Source organism: Nycticebus coucang, chromosome 15 (genome assembly GCF_027406575.1).
Source record: "Nycticebus coucang isolate mNycCou1 chromosome 15, mNycCou1.pri, whole genome shotgun sequence".
Lineage (NCBI taxonomy): Eukaryota > Metazoa > Chordata > Mammalia > Primates > Lorisidae > Nycticebus > Nycticebus coucang.
Genome location: NC_069794.1, coordinates 87,819,589 through 87,845,955, shown reverse-complemented (window position 1 = coordinate 87,845,955; position 26,367 = coordinate 87,819,589). Strand labels below are relative to the sequence as shown.

Here is a 26,367-nt window from a genome sequence, read left to right as displayed (position 1 = left end):
GCCGAGGGTGGCGGGTTCAAACCCGGCCCCGGCCAAACTGCAACAACAAAAAAAAATAGCCGGGCGTTGTGGCGGGTGCCTGTAGTCCCAGCTACTCGGGAGGCTGAGGCAAGAGAATCGTGTAAGCCCGAGAGTTAGAGGTTGCTGTGAGCCGTGTGACGCCACGGCACTCTACCCAAGGGCGGTAGAGTGAGACTCTGTCTCTACAAAAAAAAAAAGAAAAGCAAAATCTCTAACAATCTCAATCAGAAATGATAAAAGGGAAATAACAACAGATGCCACAGAGATACAAGAGATAATCTCTGAGTACTACAGGAAACTCTATTCCCAGAAATTTGACAATGTGGAGGAAATGGATCAATACTTGGAATCACACCCTCTCCCTACAGTTAACCAAGAAGAAATAGATCTCTTGAACAGACCAATTTCAAGAACTGAGATTGAAAAAACAATGAAAACAATCTCCTAACAACAACAAAAAAGCCCTGGTCCTGGCTCAGCGCCTGTAGCACACTGGTTACGGTGTCAGCAACATACACTGAGGCTGATGGGTTCCAACCCAGCCCAGGCCAGCTAAGCAACAATGACAACTGCAAGAGAAAAATAGCCAGGCATTGTGGCGTGGACCTGTAGTCCCAGCTACTTAGGAGGTTGAGACAAAAGAATTGCTTAAGCCCAAGAATTTGGTGTTGCTGTGAGCTGTGATGCCATGGCATTCTACCGAGGGCAACATACTATGACTCTGTCAAAAAAAAAAAGCCCTGCTCCAGATGGTTTCACTCCAGAATTCTATCAAACCTTCAAAGAAGAGCTTATATCCATACTGTAAAAATTATTCTAAAATACTCTGAATAATTTCAGAAATTATTCTAAAATCCTGAGAAGAAAGGATCTTTCCCAACATGTTCTACGAAGCAAACATCACCCTAATACTAACGCCAGGAAAAGACCCAACTAAAAAGGAGAACTTCAGACCAATTTTACTAATGAAATAGATGCAAAAATTCTCAATAAAATCCTAGTCAATAGATTACAGCTACACGTTAAAAAAGTCATTCATCATGATCAAGTAGGCTTTATCCCAGGGATACAAGACTGGATTAACATACCCAAGTCCATAAACATAATTAGCCATATCAACAGAAGCAAAAACAAAGACAATACTTTCAATAGATGCAGAAAAAGCATTCAATAAAATTCAACATCCTTTTCTAATTAGAACACTTTAGAATATAGGCATAGGCAGCACATTTCTTAATCTTATTGAAGCCATCTATGACAAATCCAAATCCATGGCTAATATTATACTGAATGGAGTAAAACTGAAAGCTTTTCCACTTTGAACTGGAAGCAGACAAGGTTTCCTCTATTGCCACTACTATTCAACATAGTACTAGACGTTCTAGCTAATGCAATCAAGTAAGAGAGGGAAATAAAGAACATCCAAATGAGGGCAGAGGAGTTTAAACTCTTACTCTTTGTCAGTGATATGATCTTATACTTAGAGAACCCCAAAGGCAACCACAAGACTCCTAGAAGTGATCAAAAAATACATTAATGTCTCAGAAAATAAAATCAATGTCCACAAATCAGTAGTCTTTGTATATGCCAATAACAGCCAAATTGAAAAGCTAATCAAAGACATAATTCCCTTCACAGTAGCTTTAATTAAAAAAAAAAAAAAAAAGGAAAACCTAGGAATATACCTAACAAAATAAGTGAAGGACCTCTATAAAGAAAATTCAAATTAATACATTCCTTTTGGAGGGATATATGGAGAACACTCAGAGATCTAAAAATAGATCTGCCATTCAATCCTGTAATTCCTCTGCTGGGCATATACCCAGAAGACCAAAAATCACAACATAACAAAGATATTTGTACCAGAATGTTTATTGCAGCCCAATTCATAATTGCTAAGTCATGGAAAAAGCCGAAGTGCCCATCGATCCACGAATGGATTAATAAATTGTGGTATATGTATACCATGGAATACTATGCAGCCTTAAAGAAAGATGGAGACTTTACCTCTTTCATGTTTACATGGATGGAGCTGGAACATATTCTTCTTAGTAAAGTATCCCAAGAATGGAAGAAAAAATATCCAATGTACACAGCCCTACTATGAAACTAATTTGGGACTCTCACATGAAAGCTATAACCCAGCTACAACTTAACAATAGGGGGAAGTGGGAAAGGGGGGGGTGGGTAGAGGGAGGGGAATCGGTGGGATCACACCTGTGGTGCATATTACAGGGGTATTTGCGAAACTTGGTAAATGTAGAATATAAATGTTTTGGCACAGTAACTGAGATAACGCCGGAAAGGCTATGTTAACCACTGTGATAAAAATGTGTCAAATGGTTTATGAAGTGAGTGTATGATGCCCCATAATCATATCATTGTATACACTTATGATTTAATAAAAAAATTAAAAAAAAAAAAAAAAAAAAAAAAAGAAAATTCAAAATCCTAAGAAAAGAAATAGGAGAAGATATTAACAAATGGAAGAGCATACCATGCTCATGGCTGGGAATAATCAACATTGTTAAAATGTTTATACTTCCCAAAGCAATCTACACATTCGATGCAATCCCCATTAAATTACCAACATCATATTTTGAAGAACTGGAAAAAATAGTTCTTCATTTTGTATGGAACCAGAAAAAAACTATATAGCAAAGGCAGTTCTTAGCAATAAAAACAAAGCCAGGGCCATCAGCCTACCAAACTCGAGGCTGTACAAGGCCATAGTGATCAAAAACAGCATGGTATTGCCACAAAAAATAGACACATAGACATCTGGAACTGAATAGAAAACCATGAGATGAAACTAATATCTTACAGCCACCTGATGTTTGATAAACTAAACAAGAACATACACTGGGGGAAAGAATCCCTATTCAACAAATGGTGTTGGGAGAACTGGATAGCCACATGTAAAAGCCTGAAACTGGACCCATACCCTTCCCCATTCACTAAAATTGATTCAAAATGAATAAAAAAGATCTAAATCTAAGGCATGAAACAGTAGAAATCCTCAAAGAAAGTATGGGGAAATCACTTGAAGGTATTGGCCTGGTGAAAGACTTTATGAAGAAGACACCAGTGGCAATTGCAACAACAACAAAAATAAACAAATGAGACTTAATTAAACTGAATAGCTTCTGTAAAGCTAAGGAGACAACAACCAAAGCAAATAGAAAACTTGATAACTAGGATCTACAGAGAACTTAAATTAAGCAACATAAAGAGCCAATAATCCCTTATATCAATGTGCAAGAGACAGGAATAGAACCTTTTCTAAAGAAGATGATGAATGGCTAACAAATATATGAAAAAATGCTTATCCTCCCTAATCGTCAGAGAAATGAAAATCAAAACCTCTCTGAGATATCACCTAACCCCAATGAGAATGGCCCACATCACAAAATCTCAAAGCCACAGATGCTGGCATGGATGTAGAGATAAGGGAACACTTTTACATTGCTGGTGGGACTGCAAACTAATACGACCATTTTGGAAGGAAGCATGGTGAATCCTCAAAGAACTCAAATTAGACCTCCTTTTGATCCTATAATCCCATTACTGGCCATCTATCCAGCAGGAAAAAAAAAAAAAATCCTTTTATCATAAGGACATTTGCACTAGACTGTTTATCGCAGCTCAATTTACAATCGCCAAAATGTGGAAACAACCTAAATGCCCACTAACTCAGGAATGGATTAACAAGCTGTGGTATATGTATACCATGGAATATATTCAGCCATTAAAAAAGATGGAGACTTTTCATCCTTTGTATTAACCTGGATTGAGGTCGAAAATATTCTTCTCAGTAAAGAATCATAAGAATGGAGAAGCAAGAATCCAGTGTACTCAGTTCTAACAGGAAGGCAGTAGATGATCTAATACAAGGTGAGGGATAGGGGAATGAGGGGGTGGGGAGAGGAGAGGAGGGAGGGGGATGGGGGTTCATGGTGTATGGCACACGTCTTGGGGGCTGGACACAACTATAAGTGGGACTTTACCTAACAAATGTAATCAGTGTAATCTAATCTCCATGCCCTCGATAAGTCCCAAACAGTAAAAAAGTATAATCCATTCATTCCTCCAAGAAAACATTATTGAACCTCTAGCATAAAGCCAATGCTGGGAGTATGGGGATAAAGTATGTCTCCCTGTTCTCTGGAGGAGGGGGCAGGCAAGTGACAGCCAGTTGTCCTAAGGCCCACTTACCTGGAGCTGACAGGGGAGCTGAAGCCAAAGATTAATTCAGAAGAATAACCTCAGAGGTGGCCAAGTGGTATAGGATGTAGGAAGTGTTTCGAACACAGAGCAGCATGTGGGCAGGAATGAGGGCCCGGAGAGCATGGCCGGTTCAGGGGACGACAGAGCTGCTGCAGTGGTAGGGTCTGGCTCGGGAAAGGCCTGTGTACCCTATATTTTATCCCAACGGTGATAAGACATTGAAGAATGTGATGTAGGAAAGAGATGTCATCTATTTCATGTCAGAAACTCTAGAAGCAGGGAAATGGAAACCAAACAGCCATGAGGTTGAAACTGAAAGCCCATGAGGTTGTTGCTAGAGACTGATGTAGATGAGAAATGGCAGGGCAGAGACAGCAGGATGCGAGACAGGGATGGATTCAGGCACCAGGAGCCCAACTCCCTGTATGCTTTATTTCCAGGAGAAATTCTAGTTTGACGTTTTTTCTCATTGCTAAGCACTTTACCAGCTCCGATCTTGCCCTAAATGTCATAACTGCCACATCAAATTGTCCATCCCAAACAGTATGTCAATCTTCCCAATTCCCTGACTCTTGCTTTTAGTGCTTGAACAGGAGGGAAAGGGAGGTGAAACAAAACTGAAATGAGATATTATCCCATTATTTTGAAGACCAAATCACTGTGACTTCTTTTTGTTGTCCTTAATCATCCTGAGATAGTGCCATTCTCAAGAGAGAATGCCGCTCAAGACCCATCTTCAAGCTTCTTGTACTCTCAAGTTTAAGGTACTTAATAAAGTGAATTCTTGGTCATTTACTACTCTAAATACTAAAAATTTTCCACAGAATTGGACAGAATCTCAGGTCATTGACTTTCCACAGGGTGGTACACGTATCTGATAGAGCACAGAAGTGTAAGTGACGTTTAGTAGTTACATGTTCTAGAACATATTAGAAAATATGTAACCAGCATATCACATCCATTATTTCAGAAATATTACTTTTAAGAAGAGGTTAAGTTTAAATAAAAAGTAATTTTATTTATTTATTGAGATAGAATTTCAGTCTGTCACTTGGGTAGAGTGCAGTGGCATCCTAGCTCACAGCAACCTCAAACTCCTGGGCTCAAGTAATCTCTTCTCTCAGCCTACCAAGTAGCTGGGACTATAGGCACCTGCCACAATGTCTGGCTAGTTTTTCTATTTTTAGTAGAGTGCTAGGATTACAGGCATGAGCCACCACATAAAAAGTCATTTTAAAAGTGATATCTAGGTATGACAGAAATAGTGAAAATGAGTATGTAACTCAAAACAAACAAATACTGACCCAATAAAGAGATTAAAGTTCAGGACACTCAGTGAGAGACTCACTATGGCAGACAGATTGTTATCAGCACTGAATTCCCCTTTCCTCCCAGAGCTCACAGACAAATTACATTTCCCAGGCCCTTACAGTGAGAATGGGTGTGCCTTCTCCACATTCTTTTTCTTTCTTCACCTGCCAAATACAAGAATACATATAGGAGAATCCTAGGAAAGGACGGTCATACAGAAACAAAATTCCTTGTCCCCAATACACACTGTAGAATGACATGACAGTTATATCTTCAAGGTGTGAGCTGCAGACATTTGCGGCCAGCTAAGGCAATTTAGCTTACCTGACTGCAACCAGCATACATAAACAATAGCCACGCTGGAGTTAGGACCTGGCCTCCTGTCTAAGGGTCTCTGTTAAGGATACATTCTTGGGTAAAAGGAGAAGGGCATTATTGCCCTTCCACTGTATTTCTCTCTTGGTTTTAATTCCTTCAAAAGAATGAGCTGCTAAAAATCACCAAATTGCAGAAAGCATATTTTAGGTGACAGAAGTTTAAAATCAGTACTATAATGATTGAGACACTCACCTCCACAGATTGATATCTGGATGTTACTGTTTTCATTACAGACTAAAGCAAGGAGACAAAATTCTTTCCATTAGGATGGAGCTTTGTTCGATAAGCCTAAATTGACCACATTCCCCTCCCTCAGTACCTGACACACACATTCACCCAATGTCTTGTCTCTAGTTCACTTTGATGCTGGGGCAGCAAAGCAGTCATCCTGATAGCACTTTCCTTTTATGCTTGAGTCTAACTCCAGCATGAGTTGCTCTCAGAAGCAAGGAGCACATAAGTGCAGCCCTGCAGCTGGTAGTTGCAGAGGCCTGACTTCCACTTTGAGCTTGATCCATTGTCTCCTGATCCACTGTCTCCATTAGCTGAGTCTGGGCTTGATAAAGGGTCAGCCTCGGCTGCCTCCCCAGCCTTAGGTACTGTGTAACTTTGCAAACACCTATACAATTAAAAAGAATTCCATTTGAGACAGAGTCAGGGGGTATGTATATTTCAACTGTAGTCCAACATCAGATTCCCTGCCGGGATTGTAGCTGTTGGTATCCTCTTTCTCTTTTTGCTCACAAACTGGGGGTAGTAGGGAGCAAGAAAAAGTTGGTTTTGTCTTTGAATGTGATAGCTCATACACTGAACAAAAAGACAGGATTTCAGCATGGACATACATCCCTGATCCTATAGGTAACGCTTGATAATGCAGAGAAAAATCAGTCAATGTGAAAAGTAAAGATGGAGGGAAGAGGGAGGATATTTAGGGTGAAAAGTTAGTATGACTGTGAACCAGTTGAGAATATTGATGTACCTGCAGTATGTGGCTGAAACTCCACTATATCCAGCCAACATTCCACTGTGTGTAGCTCCCCCCGGGCCCATTAGCTAGTGAATCACGTTTGCAGGTAGTGAACAAGTTGATGCTCACAATAGTGTCTTGACAGATGTGAGCAAACACACAGAGATGCCCCGCAGGAAATCCAGCCCAGTGAAAGGGAGGAGACAACCATGGAGAAGGGTGCACTGGGGGCGGGGCAAGTGAATGGGCCCATCACCTCAGTGAGCCACTTTACTTACCCTAGGAAACTTCATCTTCTTCAAGGACATTCCATCCACAGTTGCCATTTTGACTTTGCCCAGGACCTCCTTTCCATGTTCCTTCACCCTCAGGCTTCTCACCTCAGAACCCATCATGACTCTGGCTGAGTAAGCACTGACCATTTGGTTTTTCAATAATTATCAAGTCCAGCAATCAGTAACAAAAGACATAAACAGTTCACCACTTAAAGTATGCATATACCCTGTAAAATTGAAGGGAAGTCATCTCCCATCTGGGAGACCTTGAGTCTTGCATGCTGGGCCTTCCTACAGCAATGAACTCCAAGGACCACCTCCCCTCCCCAGGATCCCTCCCCACAGTCCAGACACAAGCAGCAGGAAGCCTGTCACTAGCACAGGCGAGGGCACTCTCAGCCACAAAGGACATGCTTCCATTTTGAAGTTGTAATGGTAAGACATGTCTAGATGATTTAACTCTTTGGTGGCAAAAACGTACTAGAAAAACACGTATCCTTTTAGGGGGATTTAGCTCCTTATAAAGGGTCAGAGAAGTTGTTCCCATAGTCTTCTCTCAGTAGCCCACTTCAACTAGGGCCTCTGGGTTCACAACATGAACAAATTCCTCAGAAAGGCCTGGATCTGTCTAAAGCCACAGGCCAAAGGGCCTCCGGGGTGCAGAGAGGTGGCATTCCCAGACTACTGGTTCAGGCAGGGCTAAACCAACATCCTTTGCTAGCAACCAAGGGGTACGAGAGTCTGGGCAAGGAGAAAACTGGGGAAAAATTAAGAGACAGATATCATCCCAGGGATGCAAGGCTGGTTTAACATACGCAAGTCCATAAACGTTATCCACCATATTAACAGAGGCAAAAATAAAGATCACATGATCCTCTCAATAGATGCAGAAAAAGCATTTGATAAAATCCAGCATCCTTTTCTAATTAGAACACTGAAGAGTATAGGCATAGGTGGCACATTTCTAAAACTGATTGAAGCTATCTATGATAAACCCACAGCTAATATTTTACTGAATGGAGTAAAACTGAAAGCTTTTCCTCTTAGAACTGGAACCAGACAAGGTTGTCCTCTATCACCTTTACTATTCAACATAGTGCTGGAAGTTCTAGCCAATACAATTCAGCAAGACAAGGAAATAAAGGGAATCCAAATGGGAGCAGAGAAGGTCAAACTCTCCCTCTTTGCTGATGACATGATCTTATACTTAGAGAACCCAAAGACTCAACCACAAGACTCCGAGAAGTCATCAAAAAATACAGTAATGTTTCAGGATATAAAATCAATGTCCACAAGTCAGTAGCCTTTGTATACACCAATAACAGTCAAGATGAGAAGCTAATTAAGGACACAACTCCCTTCACCATAGTTCCAAAGAAAATGAAATACCTAGGAATATACCTAACGAAGGAGGTGAAGGACCTCTATAAAGAAAACTATGAAATCCTCAGAAAGGAAATAGCAGAGGATATTAACAAATGGAAGAACATACCATGCTTATGGATGGGGAGAATCAACATTGTTAAAATGTCTATACTTCCCAAAGCAATCTACCTATTCAATGCCATTCCTATCAAAATACCAACCTCGTACTTTCAAGATTTGGAGAAAATGATTCTGCGTTTTGTATGGAACCGGAAAAAACCCCGTATAGGTAAGGCAGTTCTTAGTAATAAAAATAAAGCTGGGGGCATCAGCATACCAGATCTTAGTCTGTACTACAAAGCCACAGTGCTCAAGACAGCATGGTACTGGCACAAAAACAGAGACATAGACACTTGGAATCGAATTGAAAACCAAGAAATGAAACTAACATCTTACAACCACCTAATCTTCGATAACCAAACAAGAACATACCTTGGGGGAAAGACTCCCTATTCAATAAATGGTGTTGGGAGAACTGGATGTCTACATGTAAAAGACTGAAACTGGACCCACACCTTTCCCCACTCACAAAAATTGATTCAAGATGGATAAAGGACTTAAATTTAAGGCATGAAACAATAAAAATCCTCAAAGAAAGCATAGGAAAAACACTGGAAGATATTGGCCTGGGGAAAGACTTCATGAAGAAGACTGCCATGGCAATTGCAACAACAACAAAAATAAACAAATGGGACTTCATTAAACTGAAAAGCTTCTGTACAGCTAAGGAGACAATAACCAAAGCAAAGAGACAACCTACACAATGGGAAAGGATATTTGCACATTTTCAATCAGACATAACTAGGATCTATAGAGAACTCAAATTAATCCACATGAAAAAAGCCAACAATCCCATATATCAATGGGCAAGAGACATGAATAGAAACTTCTCTAAAGATGACAGACGAATGGCTAACAAACACATGAAAAAATGTTCATCATCTCTATATATTAGAGAAATGCAAATCAAAACCACCCTGAGATACCATCTAACCCCAGTGAGAATGGCCCACATCACAAAATCTCAAAACTGCAGATGCTGGCGTGGATGTGGAGAGAAGGGAACACTTTGACACTGCTGGTGGGACTGCAAACTAGTACAACCTTTCTGGAAGGAAGTATGGAGAAACCTCAAAGCACTCAAGCTAGACCTCCCATTTGATCCTGCAATCCCATTACTGGGCATCTACCCAGAAGGAAAAAAATCCTTTTATCATAAGGACACTTGTACTAGACTGTTTATTGCAGCTCAATTTACAATCGCCAAAATGTGGAAACAGCCTAAATGCCCACCAACCCAGGAATGGATTATCAAGCTGTGGTATATGTATACCATGGAATACTATTCAGCCATTAGAAAAAATGGAGACTTTACATCCTTCGTATTAACCTGGATGGAAGTGGAAGACATTATTCTTAGTAAAGCATCACAAGAATGGAGAAGCATGAATCCTATGTACTCAATCTTGATATGAGGACAATTAATGACAATTAAGGTTATGGGGGGGGAGGAAACGCAGAAAGAGGGATGGAGGGCGGGGGTGGGGCCTTGGTGTGTGTCACACTTTATGGGGGTAAGACATGATTGCAAGAGGGACTTTACCTAACAATTGCAATCAGTGTAACCTGGCTTATTGTACCCTCAATGAATCCCCAACAATAAAAAAAAAAAAAAGTGGAAAAAAAAAAAAAGAGAGACAGATAAATCATGCCATACTCACGTAAGACTGTGCAATAGTACAAATAACTAGGATTCTACTTATACAGCACAGATAGTCTCAAATCACAGTGCCACCTAAGGCCCCTATCCCTGAGGATATGAGAGACAGTCTAACATTAAATTTTAAAAACAAGCATTATTGTTTATGGATATATTCTTATAAAGTATAGTCATGGTTACTTAGCAATGGTGCATGTTATAAGAAACACATCATTAGGCAGTTCTGTTGTCCTGTGAACATCACACACTGCACTTAGCACACACCTGGATGGTACGGCCTACTGCACACCTCGGCTAGATAATAAAGCCTATTGCTTTAGGCTGCACACCTGGACAGCCTGAATACTATAAACGATGGTAACAGGACAGTAAGTATTTGTATATTTAAAGATATCTAAATATAGGAAAGGTACAGTAAAGATGTGGTACGGTAACCTTATGGGACTACCCTCATGTTACACATGCAGCCCTCTGCTGACCGAAATGTCATAGCCCCTGACTATATAAACCATGTGTGGCCTTGATCAACTCTAAATCAGGGAATAATAATGATATGAAAGGAGGGACACACAGAAGGCTGCTATTCTGTCTTAGAGTTCCAAACCAATGGGGGAGGAGTCAGGGACATGTGAAAACCAACCCTCTCTGCCCACCCCCCCATTGGTGTACAACTATTTTAAGCTGGGTGACAGGTACACAGTGATGGCTATACTTTTATTTTTATTATTTAGTTTTTAAGAAAGGGTCTCACTCTGTTGCTCAGGCTAGCATACAGTGGCACAAACAAAGATCACAGAAACCTCAAATTCCTGGGCTCAAAGGGATCCTTCTGCCTCAGCCTCAGTAGCTGATGACAGGCATGTACCACCATACCCAGCTACTTCTGGTATTTTTTTGTAGAGAGAGTCTCACTATGTTGCCTAGGTTTGTCTCAAACTCCGAGCCTCAAGCAGTCCTCCCACCTCAGCATCCCAAAGTGCTAGAATTATAGGCCTGAGCCACCACCAGGCTTGTATTTCTATTTTGAAATAAAGAATTTCAGGGACAGAAGAAAGCAGTAAGTAAATTAAGACCAAGGTCTAGTTCTTTGCAGTCTGTTGCATGGGAGAGGGCGTGGCTTGGGTGGGAATATGGGAATGGGGTGTGTGCAAACTGCTGGCAGCAAAGAACATAAGAGTCATGTGTTCAAACCTCTAAGTCCTATAGTATGGTTTTGTAACCCAGATTCAAGGCTAAAGTTTGAAACCGATTTTCAAAACAAAAACTTTCTTTGCAAAATAAATCATACTGTCCCTTCTAGTTGAAGCAAGACATCCTAAAAAGGAATATTACTAGTAAAAGGAAATGTTATTGTATCTAAGTCCAGTTCAAAACAGATGTACATATCATAGGAAAGTGGTCAGACAGTGCAAGTAGGTAAAGAACGAGAAGAAACTTCCCTGTCCAAGTCACTCAAATCTTAAGACTTGAAAAGAACAAACAGCACTTGGACCACCCAAATCCTACCCAGAATTGCCTTCTCCCTCTACCTCATTGGTGCGGGGGTGGGGGCAATTTTTCAGTTGTCAAGTGCAAAAGGATAGTTGGAAAAGTTCAGCATATCTATGCAAGGAACAGAAACATAGCCAGTCACAAATTAGAGGGTGAAATAACAAGTTATTAATTACATAATATAAAAATTCAGTATTGATACAGCTCCCGTATCCTCTTTATGAAATGTATGCAATAAATGTCAGAACACTTAGAGAGATGTCTATTTCTTCATTGGAACCAGAAATGAAGATACTTGATAATATTTATCTGCAGAAAAGAATAGAAAGGCAATACGAAAACCTTTTAAGAAATGATGGATAGCTGAAAGGTACCATATGTGAATGTAGTGAAATAACTTGTAGAATCATGAAGAATACAAGCCACAGCAAGGTTTAGAATGGATGTCACCCTGTCCCCAGGGACTGCCTTTATCATTCTAAAGTCCCTTCCCATGGAGAAATTTACTTTTTCTTCTACCTACCAAAGAATCTCCTACGACTAAAATATATGCTTGACAGGTGCCTAAATTAAAATTGAACATAGCCATAATGGCAGCTCTTTACAAAGGAGCACAGTGTCTCTGGACTAGAATTAAATATAAACCCCCTCTAAGAGGCACCTGACTGTAGTTAGGCCTCAGCCACTGTTTTCTGACTCAGGTTGCAGAGGGAAGCTAGAACAAGCCATGCTTATTCACACACCTTCACTCCTGGGCCAGCTCTTCTCTCAGCTGCTAATCTACGGAGAGCAATATGGGGAGTAAAGAGACAGGAGGTTAAAAGCCTCACAGTAGTCACTTACCAAACATGAAAATCCCTGGAAGCCTCAGAACATTCAATCCAAATAGCATGCCACATTTGTAAAACCAATTTAGAAGAATGCTTAAAATAGAGATGACACTTTTAATACTATCAGCCAAAATTTCAGCCATGTTAAGTAGTAAATAAGCCTAACACATGATCATGAGGCAAGGTGTTTATTCTTTAAAAAAATGTTAGACTATATTACAAGCCACTGAAGTCTAAGAAAACCTAAATACATCTACATTAAAAAAAGTCATCTATATTTTTATCAACCTTAGCGAACGCAACCTGCAGGAACCTATGACTATTAAGAGCAAGTCTGTCGGTATGGACGTAAGTTCTGGAAGTGCTTCAGTTCTGCAACTTATTGTAGAGGAAGAACTGCAGGTGGTTCCATGAGAGACACATGCAGGTACCTGAAATGAGACCCAAGGCAAGGTCAGCACAGGCCAAAGACTTCAGTTTTGTACAATCTCGGCTGGGCCACAGAAAATTTTCCAGTGGTTTTAACAGAATGGAAGGAAGCTGGCTTACTATAGTACTACAAACTTACAGATCATAAACGTAGGCCTCTACAAAGTGATTTTCTTGATTTAATATGTAACAGTAGTCTACTAACCTAGTCTACTAACCTGATACACAATTTGTTCTATTTTTAATTCTGATGTTACTATAACCCATGAAGCTTTAAAAAGAGAGCCAAGAGAAGAGAATGTCAGTGACTTACTTTGAAGCCTTATACTTCTCCCTAATGGCCTGCTGAGGTCGATGGGGCATATCAAGGCACGCCTTATGTAGCTCACTCAGGCAAGGCCCGATTTCGCTTAATGAATAGCCTGTAAATGCAGCAAGAGTTTCTGGCTAATCAAGACAAAAGAAAAAAATTGCTTCACATAACATTATAAGATATTAGAAATCTGAAGATCTGATTGTGAAATAAAGAGAATTAATCTCTTAGTAAATATCCACATTGATCTCAAAAGGAATCGTGACCTTCAGAGACTTTATGTATAAAACTTTAGAAAGAACAGCCATACCGTACATTGATAATGCTCAATTTAGGGGAAGATCACTTTCCCTGTTCCCTCATGAGTGGGATTTTTACTGATCCTTAAAGAGCCCCTTTGCTTGATCCTCCTATTTGTATAGAATATGAAAGATTTTTAGTCAAAATGCAAGTGAAGAATTAAGTATTCCATAAAGTAAAGACAGACTCTCAATTTCTTTAAGCATAACAGTAAGTTTCCAAAATATAACCTAAGGGCCCATTTCTGATCTTGCCACCTTCTCAGACAAGAGCAACAACACTAATTACCCTGTTCTCTTGAAAACCTGGGGCAATCCTCTGGCCATCCTAATTGGACCCAGGTTTTTTGTCAACACAGATAGGAAAGGCCAACAACTTTAGCTTGAATTGATCAAGCCTAATAGCAGGTACTGAGGTTTCCAGGCCTACTTTTGTTGAAGGAGCATTAGATGCTATCTCCTTGACCTCCTGCAACCTCAGTCCTCACTGAGTCAAAGCCATGAAGGCTGATCAGCAAGACACAGCAGCATGTTGTAGTCTGATGTCAAGACAGACAGCTCCTTATTAAACTAACTTTCCCTCAGAAGAGGCAAGTTCATTTTAAATCCTGAGAGTGAATGAACAGATTTTATATAGGCCTTCAATTTTATCTAGAAAGAAGTTAGATTCTTACCCAGAAGTGCCTATTCACAGTATAGTTTGCCAGGCAGTAAGCTGCTGCAGCTGTCAATGAAGGAAGGTATTTCAAGAATGGGTCAGCTTCAAGTAGACTCAGTTCTGCTACATACTAAGCACAAGAGAGAAAATTTCATCAGAATTATACATTTGACAAAGGTCACATGAAAACCTAGAAATAGCAAGGGAATAAATCGTGTGTTAACTTTGCTCAGCCAGCATCTAGTATTGAGTATGAAACAGAAACTCAAAACTACTCACTGGGTTAATAACGGGTATGCCTGTCCATAACCAGAGTATCATTTATGTTACAATAAAATTTCAATACACAAGTATAGTAGAACCTCCATAGTTTTGTTCCGTTTTTTGGGGGGGGAGGGGGTTTGTTTGGTTTTTTTTTTTTGCGGTTTTTGGCCGGGGCTGGGTTTGAACCCTCCACCTCCAGCATATGGGGCCGGCGCCCTACTCCCTTGAGCCACAGGCACTACCCAGAACCTCCATAGTTAACTAAATCCTTAAGTTGACCTAATTTTCACAGGCCAGACATGCATCACCTGGCCTTAGTTCCTTATGTTGACCAACTTCGTATGTCAACCAGTTTGTTCCAGTGCCTTGGGCTGTCGACTTACAAAGGTCCTACTGATTTTGCTTATCCACATAGTACATGTGACAGGTTACTTTTCTTATCCTAGTAGTGCAGATTTAGTTGGTCAGATAAAGTAGCATTGCTCTGGCAGCTACAATGGAAACAACCTTTGGCTAATATATGATCATATAAAGCTATTATTTTACCAAGCATATGCATGCAGTTCAGAGGCTCAAACAGTACAAGTGGGAACATATCAGATTAGAAGAAACACATTAGGAAATTGATGTAGACATCCTTATTTTTTATTTTTTTTTTTTTGGTTTTTGGCCAGGGCTGGGTTTGAACTCGCCACCTCCGGCATATGGGACCGGCGCCCTACTCCTTGAGCCACAGGTGCCGCCCTAGACATCCTTATTACACTTTTTTTTTTTTTTTTGCAGTTTTTGGCCGGGGCCGGGTTTGAACCCGTCACCTCTGGTATATGGGGCCGGCACCCTACTCCTTTGAGTCACAGGTGCTGCCCCATCCTTATCACTCTTTGTATAGAACATAAATATCATATTTCCTAGATCACAGTGGTTGGAAACCAAGTTGGCCAGACCAATAATGTCTTCAACTAAAAATTTATGTCTCCAAACCAAATAAAATGCGTCATTACTTACTATGTTAGGAGACCAGAATCAAACTACATTTACTTTGTTCCCACTCTGTAATCTTAAGAGACATTTCTTGCATGTTGTCTGTGTATAAGGGAACAATCTCTAAGCCTAAATTTCTTTAATAGTTGGGTAAGGAGACAACCCACGCCTGCCAAGCGTAGTCAATAGTAACATTCTGTAACCAGAACTTGTGTCCATTGCTAAAAAGTTTTCTGGGTGCATAAAACAAAACTGAAAAGGAAGTAAGAACAGAAGAGTGCCTGGGAAAGACTGGCAGCCGGAGCTCCTGGAAGTCACAGAGGTGGTATATGTACCTTGGCCAGGTTCTCAGTTCTCACACACACTCCCTGCCGCCGCAGGTACTGAAGGAGAAACTGGTTGGTGGTTGGCACTGTCAGATCAAAAGCGAGGACTTTCAGGAGTAGGTGTTCCATTCTCAACAGCTGCCGCTTAGTGTACGTATCATCAGTTATATAGACAAACTCATCTACTTCAGGTGGATATATCTCTTCATATTTCCTTGGAAAGGTAAAGAGTTTTTAGAAGTAAAGCTTGGAACCTATCGCTCTACTTCCGTGTGCTACAAAATTCCCTTGCAGACTTCTTTACTTTGTACCCACATATCCACCTAAACACCACTAAATGGCACAAGGCTATGAAAATATTAGTTTGTTTCTTCAAGACCAAGAATATAGGTATTATAAGGACATGTTGTACTTACTGCTAGGAGTAGTGACAAATAATTTCAAACTGAGAATTTTGTGTTTTGGCCTCTGATATGCTGAAAGATTCTGAATGGCAGACACTAACGGTAAATTCTTATTAATTCTATAGCCCTAAAATTATTTTGTAAAAAAAATGTTATGATGAACGCAATGACATAAAAAAATTCCATAGGCCTTTAGTTTTTAAAAAGATCATGTTTAACTTTCTCTACTGAATTAGCAAATGATGCCGTACAGCCAAGAAAAAGATAACGATATAATGTCACTATTATCAATTCTTTCCTCTGCTTTTGTTTCTAGTATACTCTCTTTAGGGGAGTAAGTTTTTAATGGCAAGTTTTTAATGCATTAATAATAGAATGTTCGAGACCAGAAGAACAGAAAAGAAATTATCTATCACTCAGCAACAGGTCACTTGAAGGCAGCTCAACCGCAACCCCGCTCTCTTTTCCTACACAATGGGGTGTTGTTGTGAATGCCAGACAGTAACAGGAACCAGCTAAAAGAGTTCATTTATTGTAACCACATAAACAAACTGTGTTATTATGGGTCATTTGCTAGATCATGAAGACAGCTTTCACATAACCAAAACCTCTTTAAATATGACTTTTACTTTTATGAGAAGATAGCCAAAAGCCCACAGTGCATTTTGTATTTGTTAATTAGATCCTGAATTTGAGCTGTTGGCTGCCTCAACAAGTTCAATTTGTTGCTATAAATCTTAAACAGCTGAAGTAAAGAATAAATAAACATTTGGTAAGATTCGGGTTCTCAGTAAATCCTGAGCAGATGATAATCTTTTATCAAAGGAGGCATGAAAGTTTTAATTATGAATCAATTCTTATGAACACTTCATAAAAATTGTTTTGACATGCAATAGTTTCCGTTATTCAAACTGAAAGAACACTTACGAAGCCAAAAGAATAGCTGCTGTTCCTACGAGCTGCAATTTGCCTCTCAGAACAGACATACACGAAAGGAATCTGTCCAGGAAGTTGACAGCCAGATACAGAGTCTCTGCTTGAAGCTTGTATTCTTCACCGACCTCCACCAGCCAGTCCACCAGAATTGTACGCATGCTTTCTGTGATGTCCGGCTGCTTTCTCATGTAGTGAGCTTTGGGTCTGTACCTCATCTGTTTGTGGAAACAGTTTTGATTTTTAAGTAGTGGCAATTATCAGAAAGAACATTCCACAGTACATCGCTATTTTTAAAAGTTTCATGAGCAAAGGTTAGGAGGATCTCGATTCAGAGCCAAGTAAATCTTTATCATGGTAAGGAAGAAAGTTAGAATTCCCGGTTCTGTACTAGAGGGAGGGGGGAAATGGCAATATGAGTTATTCCCAAGAGTGAAATACTTAAGTAATTCCTCAAGTCATACAGAAATAATCTAAGTTATTGCTACTCACCATCACAAATATTATTTTTTATAGATATTCTTATGTTTAGCTGTCACAAGAGCGCCATTCACTAATAGTTATGGCCAAGAGTTTATAACTTATCTAAATATTGTAAAAACCTGGCATCATGGAGATTGTAGTAGAAGTTTGGAAGACTCACTTCAGCTTCTCTAAGGTACTGATGAATTTCTTCAGCATATTCAGTCACATTTATCACATCTGTGCCAACATCTGATGCATCTTCAGACTGGGAATGGAGAGATGAATCTACCAGCATAGGGGAAACTGCAAGGGTTCAACATTGTCAGATAAATCGCTTAATTTAAAAACTTGTTCCATCCACTAACCCTCCACAGGCAGTTGGGAATATAGCCATTACTTCCTGTTTTTCTCTTGCTAGTTACTTTCTATTAGACACTGCAGGCGATTAGGAACACACAGCACCATCAGGCGTAGGCGAGTCAGATTACCTGAGCTGAAATCCAGCAGGAAGTGGAGGTCTGACTTGAGTGTGCTGGCGTCTACTTCATATACATCCTCAAACGCCATCCCCTCTCTGCCTGAGCAGCTCTCTCTGTCCCCCTGCTCAGGTTCATCCATGTAGATGTCAAACCCTTGCTTGGGGGGTTCGTGGACCCCAGAATCAGACAGCCCTTTCTTTCCAGCTGGAGGGAAGGCATTTTCAGATCCAGAAAAACACTTTATTGCTGTGATCCCCTAAAAAAGGTTTAAATCCTTCATTAGAGGCTACTCTAAAGACCATATGCATTGTATGACCCCGGGTAACTCAAACCAGCACCCTGAGAAGGTAAGATGAAACCTAAACCAAAATTTCCAGGCTGGCAATTTAACTCCAGAAAATGAGGCTTCAAAAGTATAATTGTTCCTTTATTTTTGTCAACATTTGATATATGGGGAAAGACTACTTAAAATTCATCATCCTTCTCACATAAGAGAACTCATGGTTATAGGAAAAAGCTATAGCTCTCCTCCAAAATGAAGTAAGTAGCACATTTAAGGGGAAGATAGCAAATTTGCATTTTATGTTTATAGCATCACAGGATTTTATAAGTAGTCAGAATACCTCTTGACCCATAGTCCTATATTCTCCCTCCTTAAATACTTAACTTTTTACCAGCAGTATCCTATAAAGTTCCCATTTTAATACCCAATTATTTAGATACATGATGATTTTGGAAACCTATATATACTACTACATTTTCGTACAAGCCATAGAATGTTTATCTATGACTTAATGCAATTATGACTGGGGAAATTTCTCAATCACTTCCTTTTCCATATTCTTTTTTTTTTTTCTTCAGAAACAGAGTCTTACTTTGTCGCCGTGGTGTCATAGCTCACAGCAACCTCCAGCTCTTGGGCTTAAGTGATTCTCTTGCCTCAGCCCCCTGAGTAGCTGGAACTACAAGCACCCGCCACAATGCCCGGCTATTTTTTTTTTTGTTGTTGTTGTTGTTGTTGCAGTTTGGCTGGGGCCAAGCTCGAACCCACCACCCTCGGTTTATGGGTCTGGCGCCCTACTCACTGAGCCACAGGCACCGCCCCCTCTTCCATATTCTTATAAAACTAACAATGGAAGTTGTGTTGTCACCACCGTGAAGGAATATCATGCATCAAACACTCTTGCTTCTTAAGGTGAGTCAAGTTGATAGCTCTATCTAGTGCATTAACATTTTGTTTAGATAATTTATCTTGGTGCTTACTGTCGAAGGCTACTTCTAAGATATGGTATAGTTCCATCACTTTCCCTTGGATTTATCAAGTTAAATATGTGACTTATGTCTACTAAGCAAAAAAACTCTATCATAGTACAGGAAAGAAAAAAAATCACAGAGACTATAAAGGACCACAGTCACAAGTTACTATAACCAGATAACCTTGACTCCAAGTCACAGGCAAGTCTGATTCTTGCTACATAGATACACAAGCACAAGTTGAAATACATATTCATTAAACAAACATTTACTGAACTAATGTGCCAGATGCTATTCCAGGTGCCCAGAATCTAGCAGTGAACAAAATGTTCAAAGACTAGTCTCATGGGATTCACATTCCAGTCCTAGGGAGGTAAGGGGAGGAGCAAAGAAAAACAGATACAGTAAGAGCAGACAGAGCAGAGTGAGGCAGAGTGGTGTAGGACGTAAGTTTGGAATAAAAAAGAGAGGCCAGATCACATAGGCCTACCATAGGCTGTTTAAGAACTGGCTTTGATTCAGAGATGGAAGCCACTGAAAGATTTTGGGCAGGAGTAAGATGAGCCTTTTATGTCTGCAAGGATCATTCTAGCTGTGTACAGCTATGGAAAGCAAGATCAGAGTAAGACAACCAGTTATGAATTTTACAGATCCTAGGTGAGACACAATGGGTGTTTGAACCAGGGAAGTAACACTGAAAAATGAGAAGCAAAGAGGTTCTAGACATTTCGAGAAGTAGAGGCAATAGTATTTTCTCACTAGATTAGATGTGGGGTGAGAGGAAAAAGAAGAGTCCAGATAACAAAGGTCTTGAGGCTAAATATCAGGAAGGATGGACGTTTCATCGACTGAGCCAGGGAAGACTTTGGGAGTGTGAGTAGGGAGAAGGTTTGGTGCCCATCATGTCATCCAAGTGGAGATGTCAAGTAGGCTCCTGAGTAGGTGAGCCTGCAATGGAGTCCCAGGCCAGAGATAAAAATGAGTCATCAACAAATACATGGTATTTAACTCTGGGAGACTTGAAGATATTATCAAGTTGCTGCAAAAGTAATTGCAGTTTTGCATTTGAAATTTGCCATTTAATACTGGAATATATTCTTCCATAAATGTGGTTATGTTATGCATCATTTTAATGAGCATTTCTCAGTTTATGTTTTTTTACTAATGACATTACTTGTTGCTTATTTTTTATTTATTTTGAACTATGGAAATGATGTTAGACAAAAAGCAAATTTGGGTGATTTTTTTGTGTTCGATGGGTCGTAAAGCAGCAGAGACTATTTGCAACAGCAACAATGCATTTGGCCCAGGAACTGCTAATGAACGCACTGTACAGGGGTGGTTCAAGAAGTTTTGCAAAGATGAGAGCCTTGAAGATGAGAAGCATAGTGGCTGCCCATCAGAAGTTGACAGCAACCAGTTGAGAGCAATCATCGAAGCTGATCCTCTGACAGCTATATGAGAAGTTGCCAAAGCACTCAACGTGGATCATTGTATAGTTGCTTGGCATTTTAAGCTAATGGGAAAGGTGAAAAATCTCAATAAGTGGGTGCCTCATGAGCTGACCGAAAATCAGAGCAATCATTTTCAAGTGTTGTCTTCTCTTACTATACAAAGAACCCTTTCTCAATCAGATTGTGATATGTGATGAAAAGTGGGTTTCGCACAACTGACAATGACCAGCTCAGTAGGCAGACCAACAGGAACCTCCAAACACTTCCCAAAGCCAAACTTGCACCAAAAAAAGGTCATGGTCACCATTTGGTGGTCTGTTGCTAGTTTGATCCACTACAGCTTTCTGAATCCCATCTCATCTGAGGAGTCTGCTCAGCAAATCAGTGAGAAACACCCAAAACTACAACCACTGCATCCAGTACTGGTCAACAGAAAGGGCCTAATTCTTCTCCATGACAACACCTGACCACATGCCATACAACCAATGCTTCAGAAGTTGAATGATTTGGACTATGAAGTTTTGCCTCATCTGCCATATTCACCTGACCGCTCACCAACCGACTACCATTTCTTCAAGCATCTTGACAATTTTTTGCAGGGAAAATGCTTCCACAACCAGCAGGATGCAGAAAATGCTTTACAAGAGTTCATCAAATCCCAAAGCACAGATTTTTATGATACAGTAATAAACTTATTTCTCATTGGCAACAATGTGTTTATTGTAATGTCTCCTATTCTAATTAATAAAGATGTGTCTGAACCTAGTTATAATGATTTAAAATTCATGGTCCAAAACTGCAATTACATTTGCACCAGCCTAACACTAAGGGAGTGAGTCCAAGATTCAGACCAAAGACTATGCCCTGGGGCACTCTAACCTTTAGTGAATATAGTTGTGAGGAAGAAGCAGGACATTAAGGAGGTTATAAGTAGAAAACCTGAAGAGCATGATGAACTCCAAGCTCAGTGGGAAGAAATCATTTCAAGCAATAAAAAATGTTCAACTATGTCAAATACTGCTATCAGTCAAGTAAGGAAAAGACCAGACTAAGATTCAAGGCAAAAGGGAGCAAAATGCCTACGACTAATGTGAATGAAAAAAATTTTTAAAAGAGAGCAAAAGAAGAACTGCAGACATAGAGCATTCATTCAATGAAGAATTGTGTGGTACCCTAATCAGACCCAGGCACTGATCCAAGCAGTGAGCGCACAAAAGCAAAATAACATCCCAAATCCTCATCTGGATGGAGCTTACCTGCTAATGGGAGAGACAAACTCTCAAGAAATGTTTCAATAAATGAGACAGAAACTGCAAAGATCATGTAGTTGAAAGGTTTTTAAGATGGAAAAAATTACAAAGGAAAGATGGACAGAATTACTCTGCGTGTACATTTATATGCTTATGGGTTTGACCCAGAAGAGGGGGGAAAACTGATGAAAGAAGGCAGAGTTGCTAGATGATATCCTCAAACAAGATAGACTTTACACATGCGGGGCTCACCTCACTTTAAGAGGAGGGACACAGAAGTCACATAACAGGTTGGGGAAGACGCAGTACATGGGGTATATGGAGTTGCTCCTCTGGTTGCTTCTATATATATTTTGTTTGTTTGTTTTGAGCCACAGGCACTGCCCTCCTTCTACATTTTTATAGGATGTAAAGTCATCAGCTGAGAGTAAGAAGGGAGGAGGTTGTTTTGGAGGGTTGAAGAGAGAAGGAAAGGTATAGAAAGCATTTCTAAGAAGGTTGTGGAGAATGAGGCAGGGAAATGCTGTGGTGGCACCGAACATAACAAGAATTTAAAATGAGACCACTCTGCATAGTTACAAGTGAAAATACCTAAGAGCCAGGTCTTAGGTTTTAAATATAAAAAGATAAACATCGCTGGCTCAGCGCCTGTAACTCAGCCGCTAGGGTGCCAGCCACATACACCAGAGCTGGCGGGTTCAAATCCAGCCCGAGCTACCAAACAACAATGGTAACTACAACCAAATAATAGCTGGGCGTTGTGGCGGGTGCCTGTAGCCCCAGCTACTTGGAAGGCTGAGACAAGAGAATTGCTTAAGTCCAAGAGTTTGAGGTTGCTGTGAGCTGTGATGCCACAGCACTCTACCGAGGGCAATAGATTGAGACTCTGTCTCAAAAATAAATAAACACTGCTGAGCAAATTAAAGTTTGCTTCAAATTAAACCACTTTCACTCAATTTGCTCCAAAGCTTTGAAGAGATCACTTGAAGAATCAGTAGACGAGAGGCTTCTAACCCAGCTTCCACCCTAACTTTCTTTTGGTGAGGGATTAAACCTTTCATATTTTCTCACCTATAAAATGGGAAAGATTCTGTTTTTAATCTGTTAAAGAAGGAATCCATGATCAGTTAAGCTGACAACTGATCTCTGAGGGCTCATTACCCTGCCTTAGTCTGTCCTGGGGAGATGAACTCAGTCCAGCCTGATCCAATCCTGATTCTAACATTGTCCTCAAGGAGCACAGCAAAGGTAATCCAGGACTGCTTCACGTTTGGCCTATATCAGTCTAAACACCACTCTGACCTGGAGGAACTCGAGTTCAGCACTTAAATCACTTCATTCATGCTTAATCCAAACAGTTCCTACCTAGACTGATTTCTTTGACATTGGAAAAAGAAAATTAATTCCAATTTCTAAGTGGAAAACGGGATCATCTTTTAAGTCATCTTTAAAAATCAACTTCCCTATGGTCCAGATTCCAGAGTTCTAACATTCAAGGGGCATGATAGGCACCTCCCGCCATAGCAGGAGACCCATTTTCCACTAGCATCTTTTCTGGTACCCCTGAATAATTACCTGGCCACAGGTCTTCCTGTACTGTCCATTTTCAGTTAGCACCCCTAGCACTGTTCTTTGGGGGGGGTCCTGACCCAGCTGGGCTCTGGTGAGCATCTGACACGCATCAGGACCTCCTGTCATGGGAGCCACGACAACTCCGCTCTTGGAGCTGCTGCGATGCATTGCGTCAGCCTCCACAAGGTGCTTCTACCAGGGGAAGAGAAACACAAAGCCGGTTAACCAACCCCCTCCACCCACCCGGGGCTCCAGGGAATCTCCATTAGTTGCTGATCTTTTCAGCAATTATTGGGACTGAAAGAGTGTGAGCACGATGGCACAAGCGATCAAAGCTCCTCTGAACCTAAACAGTTGAGGACCACTCTTGGGGTTTTCTTTCAGGACCTGGTTGAGGACATGGAAAGAGAGAGACAACCTGACAAACCTCCAGGGCAAGATACTAAGAGCCAAGTTGACTGGGAGTTTACCTCTGTGAGCCTAGGTCTTTCCCTGCTATGACACTCAATTTCCACTGGCCCCAACAAAAGATCCAAGCTATATCACTGCCAGAAAGTACGTCCCCTTACCTAGCGACAAGCAGGATGCCGTCCCGCGGCCCTCCTCCCACCAGACAGAAGGCCCCAAAACCTGCGTGGAGCCGACAGCCGGCCCCGACGTCCTGGGGCCTTAAATCTATATACGCGTCTGTAGCAAGTGGCAAGTGCGCTCGAGGACAGGGGCTGAGGGGGCGCCGGAGGGGGCGGGGCAGCGCAGGGCGGGGCGGGGCGGGAGGGGACCGCGGCGTCGGTAGATTCCAGCCGGGCGCCGACTCCCTACGGCGGCGGCGGGGCGCTGCGCTCTAATCTCTTTCCGCCCACCCGCGTCTGTTGAATCGGCCAATCAGCGACGCTCCCGGTCCCGCGGGGCCGCTCCCATGCCAACCGCAGCGGGCGTGCGCGCTGGAGGCCGCATCGCCATGGCGACCTCCGGACCTGGCTTGCTCCGGGCCCAGCCTTCGCGACCCCAGGGCTTCCGGGGCCCCGCGGGGCCAATCGGCGGTCGCCCGCCCTCCGGCTGCTCCTGCGCGGCCTTGCCCGGGCGTGCCAGGGCGGGCGGTCGCCGTTGACACTCGCGCCCCTTCTGGCCAGCGCCCCCAGCCCGGGAGGAAGACGGCCCACTCTGCGAGTGCCGGGGGCTGTTTCCCTGCACCCGTTTTCCCAACAGCCGCTAACTCCTCCCGCTAACGTCTTTTGCGCGGCCCGCTCCCGAGAACCTTGGCTCGGGAGAGCAACGCGGCGCCCTCGGGGCTGCGCAGGCCGCGGCTCGCTCCCTTCCCGGTTCACACACCTACACTTCCCGCCCGACGGCGGCCGAGGCGCGGCGGGCTGGTCCCGGACGGGAGGCGGCGCCTCCTCATTCGCGGCGGCGGTGGCGGGCCTTGGTTCATTTGGGGTCTTTGAGCTGCAGAGGCCGAGCCTGGGTGGCCCTGTTCCCGGTACATGTGTCCCGGTGACGTGGGAGAGAAGAGTTGGTATTTTAGGGTCGCACGTGGTGCTCAAGGTCCCCACGAGAGGGCTCCCCAGACGGGTTCTTACGTGAAGCTGCTCCGGGAACTCCGAGATTGTGGCCCAGGAAGGGGAAGGAACGTGGGCAGCAGCGATGGCGCTTGGGACGTTGAGGGGACAGTGCCAGGCTCTGAACACGCGGGGCAGGAAAGCCCTCGATCCGGGGGTCCACAGCAAGGTAGAGAGGGAAAAAGAGCGCCTTCTATGGGGGCGGGGGCATCCTGGAAATCCTGGAGCCTCGGCCCCTGTAAAAGTGACTGCCAAGGCTCTCCCAATAAAGGAATCCATAACTTATAGAAAAACATGTATATATATCCATATACGTTACCTGCAGTGTCACTGCTTTTGCTGTTTAGTTTTTTTTTTTAAATCCCTAAATTGCTAAATCTAAAGCATATCCAACAGCCATTCAAATGGCCACTTTAAGCAACAATTATCACTATCTTCCTAAGGAAGCATATTAATGTTTCTATCCAGCAAACTGGGTGTGCATTGTATAAATGGGACTCTGGCTACCTCTTGATAGCCACAACATATGAGTCAGATGCCAACGGGAACCAAATGGAGCACCTTGTTTTGCAAGGTGGCTCTTTGTGGTGATAGAAGGAGCATGTATGCACGAAGGTCCTCCCCCACTCGGAGACACTGGAGATTGCTTGAGACGCTGAGGACCTCTGCGGTTAGAGCTCAGGTTGCTTTGGGAGGGGGCAAGATTGACTGTGCGAACGCCATCTTTTCCTCTGTACGTTCCTTTTAATCTAAATTCCAACAAGGATGACGGAAACCTCAACTTCCTTTTTCCATAACAAAAGAGCTGGTGCAATGTTTGTCCCAGTTACCTGACGTTTTAATCCCCATTTTTAGGACTGAAGCTTCAGCCGGAAGGTGCAGGAAATGGGGAGGGCCCAGCTCCTGCAGAGGCAGCTCTTTGAGGATGTGAGTTTCCAACTCAAACCTGGTCAAGACCAGGTGACAAAGGTTACAAAGGTGTTTAATGTCACTTAGCCATCATTAGCCTGAGAAATGCCTTTTAAAAAGAAATTAATTCTACTAAACGGTGCCCTTGGATTATTTCATACCCCTTCTCTATGCTT

The 26,367-nt window shown here is 41.9% G+C and overlaps 1 protein-coding gene across 3 annotated transcripts; it reads right to left on the bottom strand.

Annotated features, from left to right (window-relative positions):
• Positions 1-12,817: 12,817 nt before the first annotated feature.
• Positions 12,818-25,195, bottom strand: CCNA1 (cyclin A1). Of its 3 annotated transcripts, none has more exons than XM_053563519.1 (9): positions 25,056-25,195; positions 23,730-23,918; positions 18,206-18,452; positions 17,896-18,020; positions 17,247-17,470; positions 15,925-16,129; positions 14,361-14,474; positions 13,388-13,521; positions 12,818-13,076 (listed from the first exon to the last, which is right to left on the bottom strand). In XM_053563519.1, exons 2-9 carry the CDS (start codon positions 23,892-23,894, stop codon positions 13,025-13,027), a joined length of 1,266 nt encoding a protein of 421 aa, XP_053419494.1. In that variant the 5' UTR covers positions 23,895-23,918; positions 25,056-25,195; the 3' UTR covers positions 12,818-13,024. The 3 variants fall into 3 exon arrangements, with proteins under 3 accessions (XP_053419494.1, XP_053419495.1, XP_053419491.1); XM_053563520.1 differs by lacking the exon at positions 25,056-25,195 and adding an exon at positions 24,587-24,720; XM_053563516.1 differs by lacking the exon at positions 25,056-25,195 and adding an exon at positions 24,357-24,463.
• Positions 25,196-26,367: the final 1,172 nt, after the last annotated feature.

Coding starts and splice junctions, on each gene's coding strand:
- CCNA1 (XM_053563519.1), bottom strand. CDS start 23,894: ATGCATCGCAGCAGCTCCAAGAGCGGAGTTGTCGTGGCTCCCATGACA. Junction 18,021..18,205: donor CCTGCTGGATTTCAGCTCAG/GTAATCTGACTC, acceptor GAACCCTTGCAG/TTTCCCCTATGCTGGTAGAT. Junction 16,130..17,246: donor GCAGCTATTCTTTTGGCTTC/GTAAGTGTTCTT, acceptor TACCTTTCCAAG/GAAATATGAAGAGATATATC.